At 46.2% G+C, this 16,684-nt stretch overlaps 1 protein-coding gene across 15 annotated transcripts in view; it reads right to left on the bottom strand.

The window, feature by feature from the left end:
• Positions 1 to 1,038: 1,038 nt before the first annotated feature.
• The window catches only part of LOC137434968 (F-box only protein 46-like), a 115,336-nt gene continuing 99,690 nt past the window's right edge, over positions 1,039 to 16,684 (bottom strand). For 8 of the 15 annotated variants that reach the window (XM_068128239.2, XM_068128238.2, XM_068128237.2 and 5 more), the window contains 2 exons: positions 15,457 to 15,644; positions 1,039 to 4,124 (listed from right to left, as the gene is read on the bottom strand). In XM_068128239.2, the coding sequence (XP_067984340.2) occupies positions 2,117 to 4,124; positions 15,457 to 15,530 (2,082 nt within the window). In that variant the 5' untranslated portion in view covers positions 15,531 to 15,644 and the 3' untranslated portion in view covers positions 1,039 to 2,116. Of the gene's footprint in view, positions 4,125 to 15,456; positions 15,645 to 15,827; positions 16,157 to 16,684 lie in introns of those variants that run through there. The other 7 variants (XR_010985977.2, XR_013624606.1, XR_013624608.1 and 4 more) reach the window with 4 other exon arrangements.

Below are 16,684 nucleotides of genomic sequence, written 5' to 3'. Positions count from 1 at the left end.
ATGACAGAAGTTTGACCTTGAATTGACCTTTGACCTCAAAAATAGTTGGTTTCCCAATTCAGTGATGCACTATGTAATTGCTGTTTAATTTTCAAGTTAAAAGGATGAAAAGTGATGATTTTTCCAATGAAAATTGATTTTAGAAGTTTGACCTCGAGTTGACCTTTGACCTTTTGTCCTTAAAAATAGTTGGTTTCCTGACTCGGTGAGACATTGTGCAATTGCTCTTTAATTTTCAAGTCGATCAAATGAAAATTGATTTTGGAAGTTTGACCTCAAGTTGACCTTTGACCTCAGAAATCGTTTTCCTATTTAGTAACTCGATATGCTGTTCAGTTTTCAATATGCTGAACAGAAGGCTGTTCGATTTTCAAGTCGATCGGATGGGAAATGGCAATTATAGAAATTTGACCTCAAGATGGCCTTTGACCTCAAAATCAATCGGCTTCTTACATATGACCAACTCTACCCTCTGGTGAGGTTTTGTGAAGATCGGTTTGAAATTGTGACCTGTAGGCGATTGACAGACAAACAAACAGACAGAATAACAAACTCAACCGACCAATATAATGATAAATCTTCGATTTTGCAAGTAATAAATAAACAGACCAAACGATGCAAAACAAGTAAAACGTGCCTTGTTCGAAACGATTTAATTACCTTTACAAGTATCAAATCAGAAGTTTTTGCCTTGTTAGAGAAAGTCAGAATAAGCAAACAAAGAAGTTGAATAAAGAGCAGAAAATACTTAAAGGGAAGTGTTTTCAAGTCTTTACATGAAATTCATCTTCAGGTCGCAGGTTTGTATTGGGCATGAATACAAGCGATGCAATATTGGTTGTGAAATGAAATGAATGACATTCTCGAAATGGAAGTGATCATGTACGTCCTTGTTCAGACACTACATCTACAAATCAAATGTGTATTTAAACAACAAGTCAAACCAAGACGTGTCCAAAATGCCTTACCAAAACCCCCTTCACTTCAAAATGGAGAGACCGTGATACTGTCTTAGATCCAAGGAGAAAGAATACAAAGGAAAATGTAATTGATTTATTGAATAGATAGATATTTAAGGGCAAAGCCATGCGCATAAACACAAACACTCAAACAGTTCACCACATATGAATTTCTTGTACATTTTCGTTTTAATCCAGGTCGCGGCGAATACGAGCGTCAACCCAGCCAGCATCACCAGGAAGTAGAGCAACCTCTTCACGTTACCCCATCCGACCCACAGCAGACATCTCCAGTTGAGCAATGAGGTGCAGGGAAGATGGCCACTGCCCAATATTCACAGTTTGAAGCACTCTCTAACAGAGCCACAATGGCATTTTATTTTATTTTATTACAAAGGCTGTGTACAAGCACCTGACAAAGCACAACAACAACAGCAGCAGCATCAGCAGCAGCAAGATGCACTCCTGTGAAACTGCACAGTGCACAGATGTTGAAAAATTGCAAGAGGCAGCACAAAGACACATTGGTGGGTGAGAGTAACTGTTGGGCGATGAAAAATAAAAATCGACTCCACGATGCAATAGTTCACTTCGATGAGATCAGTAGCGCTGAATAAACAAAGAGGAGAAGAGGAAAAAGCAAATAATTTAAAATAACTGACGACGTTTAAGGATTTATTTTTAATCGTTAAGTGAGGTCTGGGTATCGACAAAATGTCAACACCAATGCACTAGGGACGGCTAAGCCTCCTAGTCTGTGCATGAACACTTGAAAATTATGATGGTCGGAGAAGGAAATAAAATAATCATACTGTTTAATCGGAAGATTCTGTCCAATTGATATGACCCCCAATATATCGATACACACACACACACACACACACACACACACACACACACACACACACACACACACACACACACACACACACACACACACACACACACATACATACATACATACATACATACATACATACAAGAATTAAAAGAAGCAAGTATGGTTGAGAACAGAAAAGATGATACAAAAGAGGCAGGGAGAAAGGGTTATTCGAAAAGTGCCATTTCTGACGGAGAAATAAAAATCAAAGAAACCTCGGATGCTCACGACTCCTTTACATGAAATTCATCTTCAGGGCATTGCCCAAGCACAGGCATCATAGTTCTATTCTCAGTTCCTGAGAATGGAAGCGCCGGATTTGCTGGAGCCGCTCGCTCGGCTGTACCCAGTTGTTATCGTGCAGCCCTACACGACAGCCAGGCGCATCTCTCTCTGCTCGGCGACAGCACATCCAGTAAGAGCGTCCATACAAAAGGTCCTGATGAAAGGGTTTGGGGTGCCAACGGCATAGCGACACGTCTCCCCTTTGGTACTTACGCCGGCACTGCTTGCAGGGATCATCGCTATACCGTGGGTCATTGCTCCAGCGAGAGTCAGTTGCACGTATATCGTAGGCCTCAATAAGCCACTTGAAATCACGGCACGTGCACTTCAGGGCTGCAAGACACTTTGTGGGCAAGCAGCTGAACACTTGTGCAAGCACGTGGTCCGGTAAGGAGAGCATGTATTGACGTGGTTCGAGGAGCTGCTGAATACGGAAGCGCATCTCAAGAAACTCGTGTGACACTGTACGCTTAAACTTTGTGACCAATTTTGGTGTCTGTTCTAGGCATCGAGATGGCTTTGGACGTGGAAAGGCATTTTCCTGTCTCACAATGCTCGGAAGGCTACCAAAAAGAAAAAGACGGCCTGGGATTTCGGCATCGGAAACATCTTGGCTGCATGGTTCAATGTTCATGCTGCTGTTAGCCTGCAGATGTGATGTCATTCTCTTAATTTTGTTCACATTACACACCGTCCTGGTACAACTTTTGTGATGCAAATGATCTGTAGAAGGCTGATGGTGTTCCTCTAGCATTGAACTTGAAGCACAACATTGCACAGTGTTGTTTGTATTCACAAATTCTTCGGTGTTCTGAACTAATATTCGAGATCCACTGGCATCTCTGAAATTTTCCCGGGTTAGATACCGCAAGTGGACACGCATTTCCGGTGCTGGTGGGGCAGGGGGAGGTGGAGGGAATTTTGCATACAAAGTGCATTGTGGCATCGGTGTGGAACAAGGCTGAAGCTTCGTGGAAGGTGGCACTGGAAACGAGGAATATGTGGAGTTGCGTGAGGGTGGAAGGGGTGCTGGAGGTACATCTGAAGGGTTTGATGAGGTTTCTGCACCCGAGATGTAAATCTTGCGAAAGGAACGCCTGAGGCTGCTGTTGCGAGAAAGACTACAGGCAGAAGGCAAAGTGGAATCCCGGGCATGCCTAAGGCTTTCAAACTCTAGGCGAGCAATGACTTCTGTGACCCGCACAGATTCTGATGTTTCGCTATTAGCATGGTTCAATCTCATTGCACCTATCGTTGGTGAATTGGACTCAGAATCTACTTCCTGGGTACCATTAGCTGGAACCCTCCCAGATTCTTCCCCAGCTTTTCTACCCTCCAGAATGGCAACTTTCTGCAGAACGCTTAACATATCACTCTCCTGTACCACATTCTCGTTGGTGCTTGCTTCCTCCGGCACAGAAAATTCCCCATGAAGCTTGAACCCAGTTGGTTGCACTCCACAACTCTTGACATCCTCCTCAGCTTCTGAACTAGTCTCCTTTTCGGTATCTTGTGATTTACGACGCCGCTTTGCCTTTCCACATCCCTGCTCCCAAGGGCTTTTCACCTTGAGTTGCCCATTCAAAACGCTGCACTGATTGCGGATGAAGAATGCTATCTTCTCACGTGTATTGCCTGGCTTGATCACAGACAAGATTTCCAAATGAAGCCGTGGTTCCTCAACATTGAAACAAACTGGACAGGATACGGCCCTTTGCTCACTGCAGTTGTCCCCTTCTCGGACCGTACTTGTTTTAGCTCGGGTCGCCTTCGAGCCACAGGTACGGCAGGAACGTGCACGACCTTCGGTGACAGTGGCAGCGATGGCATCCGCAACCGGGCCACCAACGGCTCCCCAGACAACCCTGCTGCCAAATCCTGCAGCCATGGTAGATTGTGCAGAGCGGAAGTAGCGTTTTGCCCGTTCAAAGAGCTGTGCAGAGGGGGAAGGCTTGCCATGGGTGTTGCAATATGGTTTCAACTGCATGGTTAAACTGCTGCTAGGGTGGGAAACAAAGAAAAAAGGAAGGGAAAAAGACAAGGTAAATGTGTAGTTGATAAAGGATGAAAGCACAATTCAAGTACACAATCAATTTGCGATAAATAATGTTCATGCAATTCTAAACAAAAGCTTGCAATGTGCCTAACCGAATGAGTACTACACAAATTGGGTCATAGTACAGCAACTGACTCCTTTTACATTAGAATGCAATAATCTATTACTAAAAGGAGGAACGCCCATCCATCATGATTCATTATAAAGGGTTTGTGCTGTCGTAGTACAATATTGGAAAGCTAGTAACCTTCACCTCACCTTCATGAAGTCATGGCCACAACAGAGTTAGAGAAAAAGAGAAAGAAAAGGGAGAGAGAAAGAGAGAGGGCGAGAGAGAGATGAGAGAGCAATAAGAAGGAAAGGGCCAGTCCATAGGCACCGATCTGCACTGACCGCGACCGTGCGTACAAATCTGGGCAGCAGGGAAGAATGAGGAAGATTTGGCTCCTGACTTGCGTTGGGGGAGTACAACCACAATGAAGAGGCATCTCCAATCGTTGTTAAGCAGCGGGTTGCTCAGGATGGTAGTCTTTCAAGCTCCACCTCAAGTAACTGGCTTTCCTCAAGGTAGCACTTTGGGATTAATCATGTTCCAGGAAGTCATCAATGACCTCTCTGTTATTGGGAAAAAAATCCATTGTATCATCTTGCAAAGACCTCCACACTGTGCAGAACTGCTGCTCACTCCTCTGCCCAACAGGCTGTGGTAGCATTCCTCTCTACTAACCGAGAGAAAAGACAATTATCCATCAACCTGAAACGGATCTTTTAATGCAATGAATCCCACACTTTCATCGTCTCTCCGCAAGGACCGACTGGCTAATCCCACAATATATTTGTGGTCAGCCACAAGGTTGGGTACAACCTCAGGAAATCCTTGGCCACGTGATGAGCGATAACCTATCTTGGGAAGATCATGTCTTGAAGCTGGTCTCAAAAGCTAGTGACCACCCACCTGGGAAATCTCTGAAGGGCCAAGTCGTTCCTCAGCTTACAATGGCATCAACAACCTTCATCTGAAATATCATGAAATATGACTTCCACTATGTTTTTTTGTTTACATGATCGAGGCTCGTGAAAGAGCAAGAGCAGACTGGAAGGGAACAAAATGGAAAGGGGGAACCACCAACAGCAGAGTAGAGATGAGCAGTGAGCCTGGATTTTGGGAGTTTAACAAGAAGAGGGTTACTGGCAATGCTTTGCATATTATCTCCTTCAAGGCTTTCAAAGTGGAAGGCCGTCCGTGCCACTCATATCTCGCAATAGGACGATGTCTCTCGTGGTCTGCTTCCCACTCACTGTCAGCATTGGCCTTGCAGTCAGTTCTATTCTTCCATCCATTCTTGCTCGCACTGCCTTCTCACCTCTCTGACCATACGCTTCAAGTCACACGCATTCCATGAGAAACCCCTTACCTTTTGATCTTCCACAGTTCTAAAGCTTTAGCCTCAATTATTTTAGCCCCTTACCACTCCACCCATTATCTCACCTGTGGAACGGCCTTTCAAAGTTTGTCCCATGCTCTTCCCTACAGGCTTGTCAAGTCTGCTGTCCTAACGCCACCTCAGTCTCTCTCATGTCTCCTTCAACGTTTTACAATATATGCTGAGACGCAGTCTCCATTTTCACCTGCAACACCTCTGCTCCCTACTCAGGTGCATCGGTGCATTCTTGTCCACCAGTGTCCCCTCCTACCCTCTCCATCTGAACACCATTTGTCCTTTGCAGTTCTACTCTTCCATGAACAATGATTGAGGTCAACGTTAAGGTATGCTAACCAGTGTGCGAAGCAAGGCGAAGCTAACGATTCAGGCGTTAATCCTTTGTTGAAAGAAAAGAGCCAAAAACGTCCACATAAATAAAATAAAATAAAAATCAAATAATAAAAACTGAGCATGCCAATGAAGACCACATCAACGAACCATGAATCAACCAGACTTCAATATGAAACTAATGTATTTGTTACAATTGTTTTCAAGAAAATATAACCTTGTGTGGTCACAAAAACTATATACTGTGAACAGCATTTAAAAACTCAATTGTGTCTACCTGTCCATAGCCCTTGTCTGGCAAGGTAAGGGCTCAAGTTGGATTTACATCCACCATTATTGACTGCGACCCCAGTGATTTGATACCACTAATAGACGTGTTTATGTGAGTTCAAGGCGCTTTTCTGGGAGTGCAAGGTGCGATTGTGTGAGTGCGAGGTGCGTTTGTGTGAGTGCGAGGTGCGTTTGTGTGAGTGCGAGGTGCGTTTGTGTGAGTGCGAGGTGCGTTTGTGTGAGTGCGAGGTGCGTTTGTGTGTGTGAGGTGCATTTGTGTGAGTGCGAGGTGCGTTTGTGTGAGTGCCTGGTGCGTTTGTGTGAGTGCGAGGTGCGTTTGTGTGAGTGCGAGGTGCGTTTGTGTGAGTGCGAGGTGCGTTTGTGTGAGTGCGAGGTGCGTTTGTGTGAGTGTGAGGTGCGTTTGTGTGAGTGTGAGGTGCGTTTGTGTGAGTGCGAGGTGCATTTGTGTGAGTGCGAGGTGCATTTGTGTGAGTGCGAGGTGCGTTTGTGTGAGTGTGAGGTGCGTTTGTGTGAGTGCGAGGTGCGATTCTGTGAGTGTGAGGTGCGTTTGTGTGAGTGCGAGGTGCGTTTGTGTGAGTGCGAGGTGCGTTTGTGTGAGTGCTAGGTGCGTTTGTGTGAGTGCGAGGTGCGTTTGTGTGCGTGCGAGGTGCGTTTGTGTGCGTGCGAGGTGCGTTTGTGTGTGTGTGAGGTGCGTTTGTGTGCGTGCGAGGTGCGTTTGTGTGCGTGCGAGGTGTGCTTGTGTGCATGTGAGGTGCGTTTGTGTGCATGCGAGGTGCGTTTGTGTGCGTGCGAGGTGGGTTTGTGCGAGTGTGAGGTGCGTTTTTGAGAGTGCGAGGTGCGATTTTGAGAGTGCAAGGGGCGTTTTTGAAAGTGCGAGGGGCGTTTTTGAGAGTGCGAAGCACGTTTTCGAGAGTGCAAGGCGTGTTTGTGTGAGTGCAAAGCGCGTTTGTGTGAGTGCAAAGCACGTTTGTGTGAGTTCAAAGCGCATTTGTGTGAGTGCAAGGCGCGTTTGTGTGAGTTCAAAGCGCATTTGTGTGAGTACAAAGCGCGTTTGTGTGAATGCAAGGCACGTTTGTGTGAGTTCAAAGCGCATTTGTGTGAGTACAAAGCGCGTTTGTGCGAGTGCAAGGCACGTTTGTGTGAGTTCAAAGCGCATTTGTGTGAGTACAAAGCGCGTTTGTGTGAATGCAAGGCACGTTTGTGTGAGTTCAAAGCGCATTTGTGTGAGTACAAAGCGCGTTTGTGTGAGTGCAAGGCGCATTTGTGTGAGTACAAAGCGCGTTTGTGCGAGTGCAAGGCACGTTTGTGTGAGTGCAAGGCACGTTTGTGTGAGTGCAAGGCGCGTTTGTGTGAGTGCAAGGCACGTTTGTGTGAGTGCAAGGCGCGTTTGTGTGAGTGCAAGGCGCGTTTGTGTGAGTGCAAGGCACGTTTGTGTGAGTGCAAGGCACGTTTGTGTGAGTTCAAAGCGCATTTGTGTGAGTACAAAGCGCGTTTGTGTGAGTGCAAGGCGCGTTTGTGTGAGTTCAAAGCGCATTTGTGTGAGTACAAAGCGCGTTTGTGCGAGTGCAAGGCGCGTTTGTGTGAGTTCAAAGCGCATTTGTGTGAGTACAAAGCGCGTTTGTGTGAGTGCAAGGCACGTTTGTGTGCGTGCGAGGCGCGTTTGTGTGAGTGCAAGGCACGTTTTTGATAACCCAAACAAAATGACCTTCATACATAATGCAAAGATTTATTGGGTTCAATATAATGAAGTGGCCCCGATAAATATTTGATAAACAAACCTTTTTAAAAAGAAACCATATTCAAGTCAGACAAAAGAGTACTTCGAGCAATCTGTGAATGATGATGTTCGTCACACACTGCTAATCCTATTTGGTGTGTTTTTATTTACAGAATGTAGGCTCATGGAAGAGCATGGTGACAAAGGGTACAAAGGCAATGTACTGACAGTGGAGCAGTAGGGCCACAGTTAGACAAGCAAGGGAATCAACAATGAAGAAAAAAAGGAGAGGAAGCGGTAGATGAAAAAAAGAAAGAAGGAGGTGGTGGAGTAAGATGAAAGGGAGAAGAAGAGGCAGAGAGGTGAAGAAGGGGGAGGAGGGGCAAAAAGCAGGGGTGAAGAGGATGAGGAGTGAAGAGGAGGAGGGATTAAGAGGAGGAGGGGTGAAGAGGAGGAATGGAAAAGAGGACGACGGACAAAAGGAAAAGCAAAACAGACAAAGGGAAAAGAGGAGGAAAAGGGAAAAGGGAGACAAAGGGAAAAGAGGAGGACAAAGTGAAAAAAGGAGGACAAAGTGAAAAGAGGAGGACAAAGTGAAAAGAGGAGGACAAAGTGAAAATGAGGAGGACAAAGTGAAAATGAGGACAAAGTGAAAAGGAGGACAAAGTGAAAAGAGGAGGACAAAGTGAAAAGAGGAGGACAAAGTGAAAAGAGGAGGACAAAGTGAAAAGAGGAGGACAAAGTGAAAAGAGGAGGACAAAGTGAAAAGAGGAGGACAAAGTGAAAATGAGGAGGACAAAGTGAAAATGAGGAGGACAAAGTGAAAAGGAGGACAAAGTGAAAAGGAGGACAAAGTGAAAAGGAGGACAAAGTGAAAAGAGGAGGACAAAGTGAAAAGAGGAGGACAAAGTGAAAAGAGGAGGACAAAGTGAAAAGAGGAGGACAAAGTGAAAAGAGGAGGACAAAGTGAAAAGAGGAGGACAAAGTGAAAAGAGGAGGACAAAGTGAAAAGAGGAGGACAAAGTGAAAAGAGGAGGACAAAGTGAAAAGAGGAGGACAAAGTGAAAATGAGGAGGACAAAGTGAAAAGAGGAGGACAAAGTGAAAAGAGGAGGACAAAGTGAAAAGAGGAGGACAAAGTGAAAAGAGGAGGACATAGGAAAAGAGGAGGACAAAGGAAAAGAGGAGGACAAAGTGAAAAGGAGGACAAAGTGAAAAGGAGGACAAAGTGAAAAGGAGGACAAAGTGAAAAGGAGGACAAAGTGAAAAGGAGGACAAAGTGAAAAGGAGGACAAAGTGAAAAGAGGAGGACAAAGTGAAAAGAGGAGGACAAAGTGAAAAGAGGAGGACAAAGTGAAAAGAGGAGGACAAAGGAAAAGAGGAGGACAAAGGAAAAGAGGAGGACAAAGGAAAAGAGGAGGACAAAGTGAAAAGGAGGACAAAGTGAAAAGGAGGACAAAGTGAAAAGGAGGACAAAGTGAAAAGGAGGACAAAGTGAAAAGGAGGACAAAGTGAAAAGAGGAGGACAAAGTGAAAAGAGGAGGACAAAGGGAAAAGAGGAGGATGAAGGGAAAAGAGGAGGATGAAGGGAAAAGAGGAGGATGAAGGGGAAAGAAGAGGATGAAGGGAAAAGAGGAGGACAAAGGGAAAAGAGGAGGACAAAGGGGAGAAGAAGAGGACAAAGGGGAGAAGAGGCTGCAGAGGGGTGAAGAAGAGGAGGGGCAAAGAAGAGGAGGAGGAGCAAAGAGGAGTAGAGGTGAAGAAGAAGGGGAGGGTGAAGTGGAGGAGGGGAAAAGAGGCGGAGGAAGGGAAAAGAGGAGGAGGAAGGGAAAAGAGGAGGGGGAGGAGGGGAGAAAAGGAGAGGGTGGGGATGAATAGGAGGAGGGTGAGGAGGGGTGAAAAGGAGAGTGAGAGGATGAAGAGGAGGAGGGGTCAAAAAGAAGTAGGGATCAAAGAGGAGGGGGTCAAAGAGGAGGGGGGGGGGGATAAGAGGATGAGGAGAGGGTGAAGAGGAGGAGGAGTGAAGAGGAGGGGGGGGGATAAGAGGATGAGGAGAGGGTGAAGAGGAGGAGGAGTGAAGAGGAGGAGTGAAGAGGAGGAGGAGTGAAGAGGAGGAGGAGGGATGGAAGAAAGGGTAGGAGAAAGATGAGGAGCAAGGGGAAGAGAAAGAGGCGGAAAAAGGGGAAGAGAAAGAGGAGGAAAAGAGGGGGAGGAGACGAGGGGGGGGGGGGGGGAAGCAAGGCCAAAGAAGAGGATGTGAGTAGGAAAATGAGAATAGTCACCTGCAAGTGAGAGGGTTGGGTTAGTTGAGGTTAATGGGGGTAGAAAAGATTGGTGGATAAGGAGGAGAGATGACACCACGTGGTGATGCAATGCCTGCTTGAAAACGAAATCACACTTCATTTGAAGATAAAATTCAGGGTCACCAGCTTTTCTTTTGGTTTATGAGGCAGTGAATAAGCATGCAATTCAAAAGTTGTTCTTTTAACGTTGTTTATGCGTATGCGGCAAGTATTAGCTCATTTATACCAGTTCATTTGCTTTAAACGAAGCGCTTCCAACGCACTCAAACACGTGCTCACTCCAGTGCCTAACAAGGACCTTAACATGCACAACTTCTCTCAAATATACAAAGTGGATGAGAAAACACCACAAAATCTTCTCATGGCAAAATAACTCATGGGAAGAAGACATTCGAGCATACAACGAGCAATCACACGTGTAAATCAAACAAAGCACGCGCTCTGTGTTTTATGAACAGCAAAACATAGCAAACCACGAAGCACAATCAAGCGCGACAAAAGTGCCCCCCCAGCCATGCGCTTATTTACCCTGACCATGGGAAGCACGTCTGAGCTGCCATTACGCAATAAACAAAAGCAACTCAAAATGCTCGAAAAGCCCGCACGAGCGAGTCGCAAGCAAAACGGACGGAATCACCCTCCTTGATCCAGCCGTGGAACACGTCGGGTGCTTTGGCCTGGAAAAGATGCCCAGGGACACCGCCAGGAGAAAAATTCCAAGCAAAAGCGGTCGTTGCCGGAGGTGGCAGGACCACCCAAAACGCTTTAAAAATTTCGTTTTAATATCTAATTCAATAAACAAATGTTGAATGATCATTCCCATAAGCATGGCCAACACCAATAACTACCAAACACTGCGAGTCCCGGAAGTAGCTCTCCTCTCAAACAAACTGTGCCAGCTTTAAGATCAACTCTCATTGCGTACCTTTGTCTGGGATGCCAAGCATCTTCCGGACAAAAGTACCTCGTCTAAATATACACCATCATACGCAAGAATATGCTCCCAAGAAGTTTGCGGAATGCTGAAAAAACTCCGAAAGCTAAACTCCGCACAAAGCAAAAAACTACGTAGGACTGGAAACACGGACGATGTGACAAAAACTGCAGATGGCTTGACCGTCGTGCCAAATCCCGTCCTTGGTAAGTCCGAGTGTCTCACGGCCGGAAGAGCTCAATGGAGTACTGTTCTGCCCTACTGGCTAGTGCCTCGTTTCACACCTGTCTCTGGCCGAGCTGTTGCGGAATCCAAAGCTCTCGATACCATTGACATCTACCACAGAAACACAGGGCCTGCTGCTCTCTCTCATCGCAGGCAGGTTCATGGCTTCTCCGTTTTATAATCCCTCTCCTCTTGCATCCCTCCGTTGCTCCCTAGCCCTTTCAGATATTCCAACAGAAACACTCTTTTTGTGAAACTCCGAAAATCTAGGCTCCATGTTGATCACCTCCATTCCTTTTGGGTTTGTCTTCTTTCATTTGTGGAACCTCCTTCCTCGGTCCCTTTCAACTATTCTCTCCAGGCCTTCATGTCGGCAGTGCACCACCATCGCAGGTCATCCTCCATGCCCAACCGTTACATGACCAAATTCCAAAATGGATTTGCTACATGCCACCAAATGGCCATTTTTCACCAAATCACCCAAAACGATGATACTTTTGGAAACCATCAGCGTTAGCTTTCCCACAAAGGGGGTCTTGCTTCAAGGCAACTGCGATGATCAGCCAAGAAAAGCAACGGGAGAGGCATTTTGATGCCTCTGGCAAAACAGACGGGAGTGTTTAACATTAGACCCGCTCATTCTATGTCCGATTGGAAAAGTTTGCAACATGATCTGAGCAGAAACAAAGAAATGTCTTGTTTTGAAGTCCTGCGGGCAACATGCCTAACTCAAACACCTGTTAGCAAGGTCAGGTGATGGAACAGTTTTGTGGACATTGTCCAAGACAGTCCCATGAGCGGGATAAGGATTGCATGTGCAAATTTCCATTTTTACGGAGATTCACAATGACCTCACAGTATCAAAACTCAAAAGCGTGATCCAAGAAACTTATTTTCCCTTTACAAAAGGAAACCTCACACGAGATAACGACGCAGTACTATGTCACGACAATGAACTGTCAACTTCCTTTTCAGCATGTCTCGTCCAGTGGACATTCTTCAGGAAAATAAAAATGTGTTAAACATCAAGTCCAAACATCTGAGACGTGCTGAAAGAAGATGTAAAAGGGGGAGGGATGCGAGATGCGTGGATGCTGATACCGTAAAGTACTGTATTTGGTTCCTGAACCGCAAACACCTCGCTGCACCTCTCGATTTGCTATCGTGAACTTGTAATACCCGTGAATAATGCACCCAAAACAAAAGGTGAGTGTGCTTGAAAGAGGCAGAAGAAAGTGTCGAGTCTAAGTAATATTGTTAGACAGGTTGGCTACGGGTTTGAGCCTGGCCTCAGTGGGCATGAATCATCCTTCTGACTTCCCCTCCAAAACCATCACCATCGACCAGACATTATCATCATACGACATACATTAATAAAATCGAATAAAGTCCTGGTGTTGGCTTAGCGGTTAGGGTGCCGGCTTGGGATCCGAGGATCCTGGGTTCGAATCCCGGTCGATCGCTGAATTAACGCCAGGGGGGTTGACTCAGCCTGTCATCCTTCCGAGGTCGGCAAATTGAGTACCAGCTCGCTGGGATGAATGATCACGGTGTGTACCCCGGTTAGAATAGGTACACCGTATCCCAGCGCATCCATCGTAAGAGGCGACCAAGGGTTGGCGTCTAGGAAGGGCATCCGGCCATATAAACATTGCCTCAAACAGGGAACCATGATTGTCATGGGGCCCGCAAGGCTAACCCCCGCTCTAGTGGGGAAAAATGGCCTTAAAACGATCATTCATTAATAAAATCGAACTGTTCTGTGTGCTGTCATTTATTTATTTATTTTAGTCATCGTTATTAATTAAATATCTACCATCCTCCCTATGCTTGACCGAGGAACCGAACCCCCTTTTTCCCATGAAGCCATGGTATCCGTATTCGCCAATTCTGTATTTGTGCGGTTTTCCAGGAACGTAACCTTCGTGAATACGGAGCACCATGTGTATATTGTATAGTGTATACGCAGAGCAAGTTATACAGGAAATGGCATCAACGCCGATGGAAGCATTCTGGATAAAACCAAGATGGTGACCAAAATGGTGACCAACATACACTAATGGGATGAAACAGAGGTGCATCATAAAGTTAATTGCGAGGAAGAACATCAAAGCAAAATAAATTCACACACAATTGTCTGCACAGTTTGGTGACACCTGTCTGTCACATCACGTCGTATGTTTAGATGGTGCAGCGAGTTCAAATATGGCCATTGATTGGTGAGGAGTCTCACATGCAACTACCACCTGTAACTGTCGTCGCTCAAGCAAACACGGATCGCGTCGAACAGGTAATAGTATAACTTCACGTGAAATTACAGAAGAATTGGATGTCAGCATTGGAAACCATCATTCATTCTTCAACAAAAATTCTGTGGCCAAAAAAAAGTGGCAGTTCCAATATCCAAGCCTTGTATTCCTGTTAAATGCAGTTGTTGTATGCAGATGATCTGGTGTTGATTGCAGAAAGTATGGATGGACTGAAGGAGAAGATGAACAAGTGGAAGGAATGTATGGAGACAAAAGGTCTGAAGGTGAATATCAGAAAAACCAAGGTGATGGCAAGTGGTAAAGCATGTGGTGAGGTGGAAAGAACTGGGAGGTGGCCGTTTGCTGTGTGTAGGAAGGGTGTCGGAGTGAATTCCATTCAATGTACAATGTGTGCTGAGTGGGTTCATCAAAAAGGTAGTGGTTTGAGAGGGTCATTAACCAGTGTAGCAGCTATATTCAAGTGTAAGGTGTGCACAGAGGGAGCTGCAGATGGAGGAAATGTTGAGTTGGATCTTGGAGACGGCATGAAGCTGGAAGGTGTGAAAACATTTTGTTACCTAGGAGACATGCTGAATGGAGAAGGTGGATCAGACTCGGCAACGGTTGCTGGAGTGAGATGTGCATGGAAGAAGTTTCGGGAACTGAGTGGCGTGCTGACGAGGAGGGGAGTGTCGTTGAAGCTGAAGGGAAAGGTGTATGCTGCATGTGTGAGAAGTGTTATGATTTATGGGAGCGAGACATGGGTAATGAACGTAGATCAGCAACGAAGGCTGGAAAGGGTGGAAATGCGAATGGTTCGGTGGATGTGCGGAGTGTCGCTGAGAGAGAGGAAGACAAATGATGAATTGCGAAAGATGATGGGAATAGAGCCTGTGATGGATGCTGTGAAGAGAAATAGGTTGAGATGGTTTGGTCATGTGTTGAGGAAGGATGAAAGTGGCTGGTTGAGAAGAGTGATGGAAATGAATGTAGAAGGAAGTAGAGGACGGGGAAGACCGAGAAAGACTTGGCTAAAGATGGTCGAAGAAGAAATGCGGGCAACGGGGTTAAACAAGGAGAGATGCAGAAAATAGGGCAAAATGGAGAAGATTGTCATGGGGACCGCAAGGCTAACCCCCACTCTAGCAGGGAAAATGGCGTTGAAATGCCTGTTGTTGTTGTTGCTGTTGTATTCCTGTTAAAATAAATAAATTAATGCAATCCAGATCTCGTCATGTTTATGAACCATTAAGACATTAAAGCACGTGGCCCGAAACAGCTGCGTATCATCCCAAAAATTTCTTAGATGTAGTCGGCAGCGAGGGACTACCACATTGATGGGACAATTGTATGTATTTGTATTGAAAATTGTATTGATGGGACAATACACTGAGGAAGAGAAAGAAGATTTATTAAGTTCCCTGTACGTTTTGACTTTTCCAGAATAAAAAGTCCCCAACATATGATGTTTCAGAAGAACACGTATGACATTAGTGCAAATATTTCAGATTCACCTCTGCATTTGATCAAAGGTATCACGCAGGTGAATGCAAGGACAAAGAGACGACAAAGCAGGAAAACATCGCATCCTAAATTGAACGCACTTGTGAGCGTCCCAGGCCATGTTAACCGCAATCTTCATTACATGCCAAACCCACACTGCAAGTGAACTTGCATGCAAGAAAATATTACAACAAAGCTTCCATTATAAACTTTCTGTGCTTGCTCACCATGTCAGGATAAGTACAGGGAAATTGGCACCCAAGCAGGTAAATGTATGTAATACCTTCTGGCCAAGAGGAACTGCCTTTCAGGAAGTCGTTGGTGTGTGGGGAAGTCCTCACTGGGGCCTCGGACCATGCCTTCCCATCCACCGAAGGCGTCGTGGGAGCGGTTGGCTCCTCGTCTACATCGTCGGCCGTTCCGCCGTGAAGATCCCCGGCTCCTCTCCTCTCGGCCCACTCGCCTTCTTGCCTGCGTGAGGTAAACAGGTGGGCAGAACAATGACACACAGCGATCACCAGCTGCACAAACAGCCAGAAAGGATGACATAACGGCGATCGCGAGCAGGAGAACCACACATGCCAAGCAACTACAGTAACTGTACACACCGCAGAAATCTATCCTTTAAGACATTATAATAAAGTACGTACTCACCGCAGGAGCCGAAGGTGCATCCACTCATGAGGAAGGCAGGTTACATATTTAGTTATGACATTGGAACACAATCAGAAAAGGCACTGCTGCTGCGAGTAGAACAGTCTTGGTCAATATTTCCCATGGATTGGCCAAAAAAGGTTTTATCACAGGTCGCACAGTGGTGCTGTATGTTGGTATCACGTGGTTTCCAAATCGGCAAGTCACACAATGATCACAGAACCCACTATCAGAAAAGCCAAATAAGCAGCTCCGCTGATAGCGGGGAAAACACTGCAGTACCTCCATGGCTGTCGACAGGATGAAACATATCTAAGGAACCGAGAGGGGGAGAGAGGGAGAGTAAGAGAGAGAGAGAGTGAGAGAGGGAGAGAGAGAGGGAGAGAGGGAGAGAGAGGGAGAGAGAGAGAGAGAAAGAGAGAGGGGAGAGTGAGAGTGAGAGCGAGAGAGGGGGAGAGTGAGAGCAAGAGAGGGAGAGTGAGAGCAAGAGAGGGAGAGAGAGAGAGAGGGAGAGAGAGAGGGAGAGAGGGAGAGAGAGGGAGAGAGAGAGAGAAAGAGAGAGGGGAGAGTGAGAGTGAGAGCGAGAGAGAGAGAGAGGGAGAGTGAGAGTGAGAGCGAGAGAGGGAGAGAGAGAGAGAAAGAGAGAGGGGAGAGTGAGAGTGAGAGCAAGAGAGAGAGAGTGAGAGAGGGAGAGAGAGAGGGAGAGAGGGAAAGAGAGGGAGAGAGAGAGAGAAAGAGAGAGGGGAGAGTGAGAGTGAGAGCGAGAGAGGGGGAGAGTGAGAGCAAGAGAGGGAGAGTGAGAGCAAGAGAGGGAGAGAGAGAGGGAAAGAGGGAGAGAGAGAGAGAGAGGGGGAGAG

Source organism: Myxine glutinosa, chromosome 9, assembly GCF_964187855.1.
Source record: "Myxine glutinosa chromosome 9, kmMyxGlut1.1, whole genome shotgun sequence".
Classification (NCBI taxonomy): domain Eukaryota; kingdom Metazoa; phylum Chordata; class Myxini; order Myxiniformes; family Myxinidae; genus Myxine; species Myxine glutinosa.
This window is presented reverse-complemented; position numbering and strand designations above follow the sequence as displayed.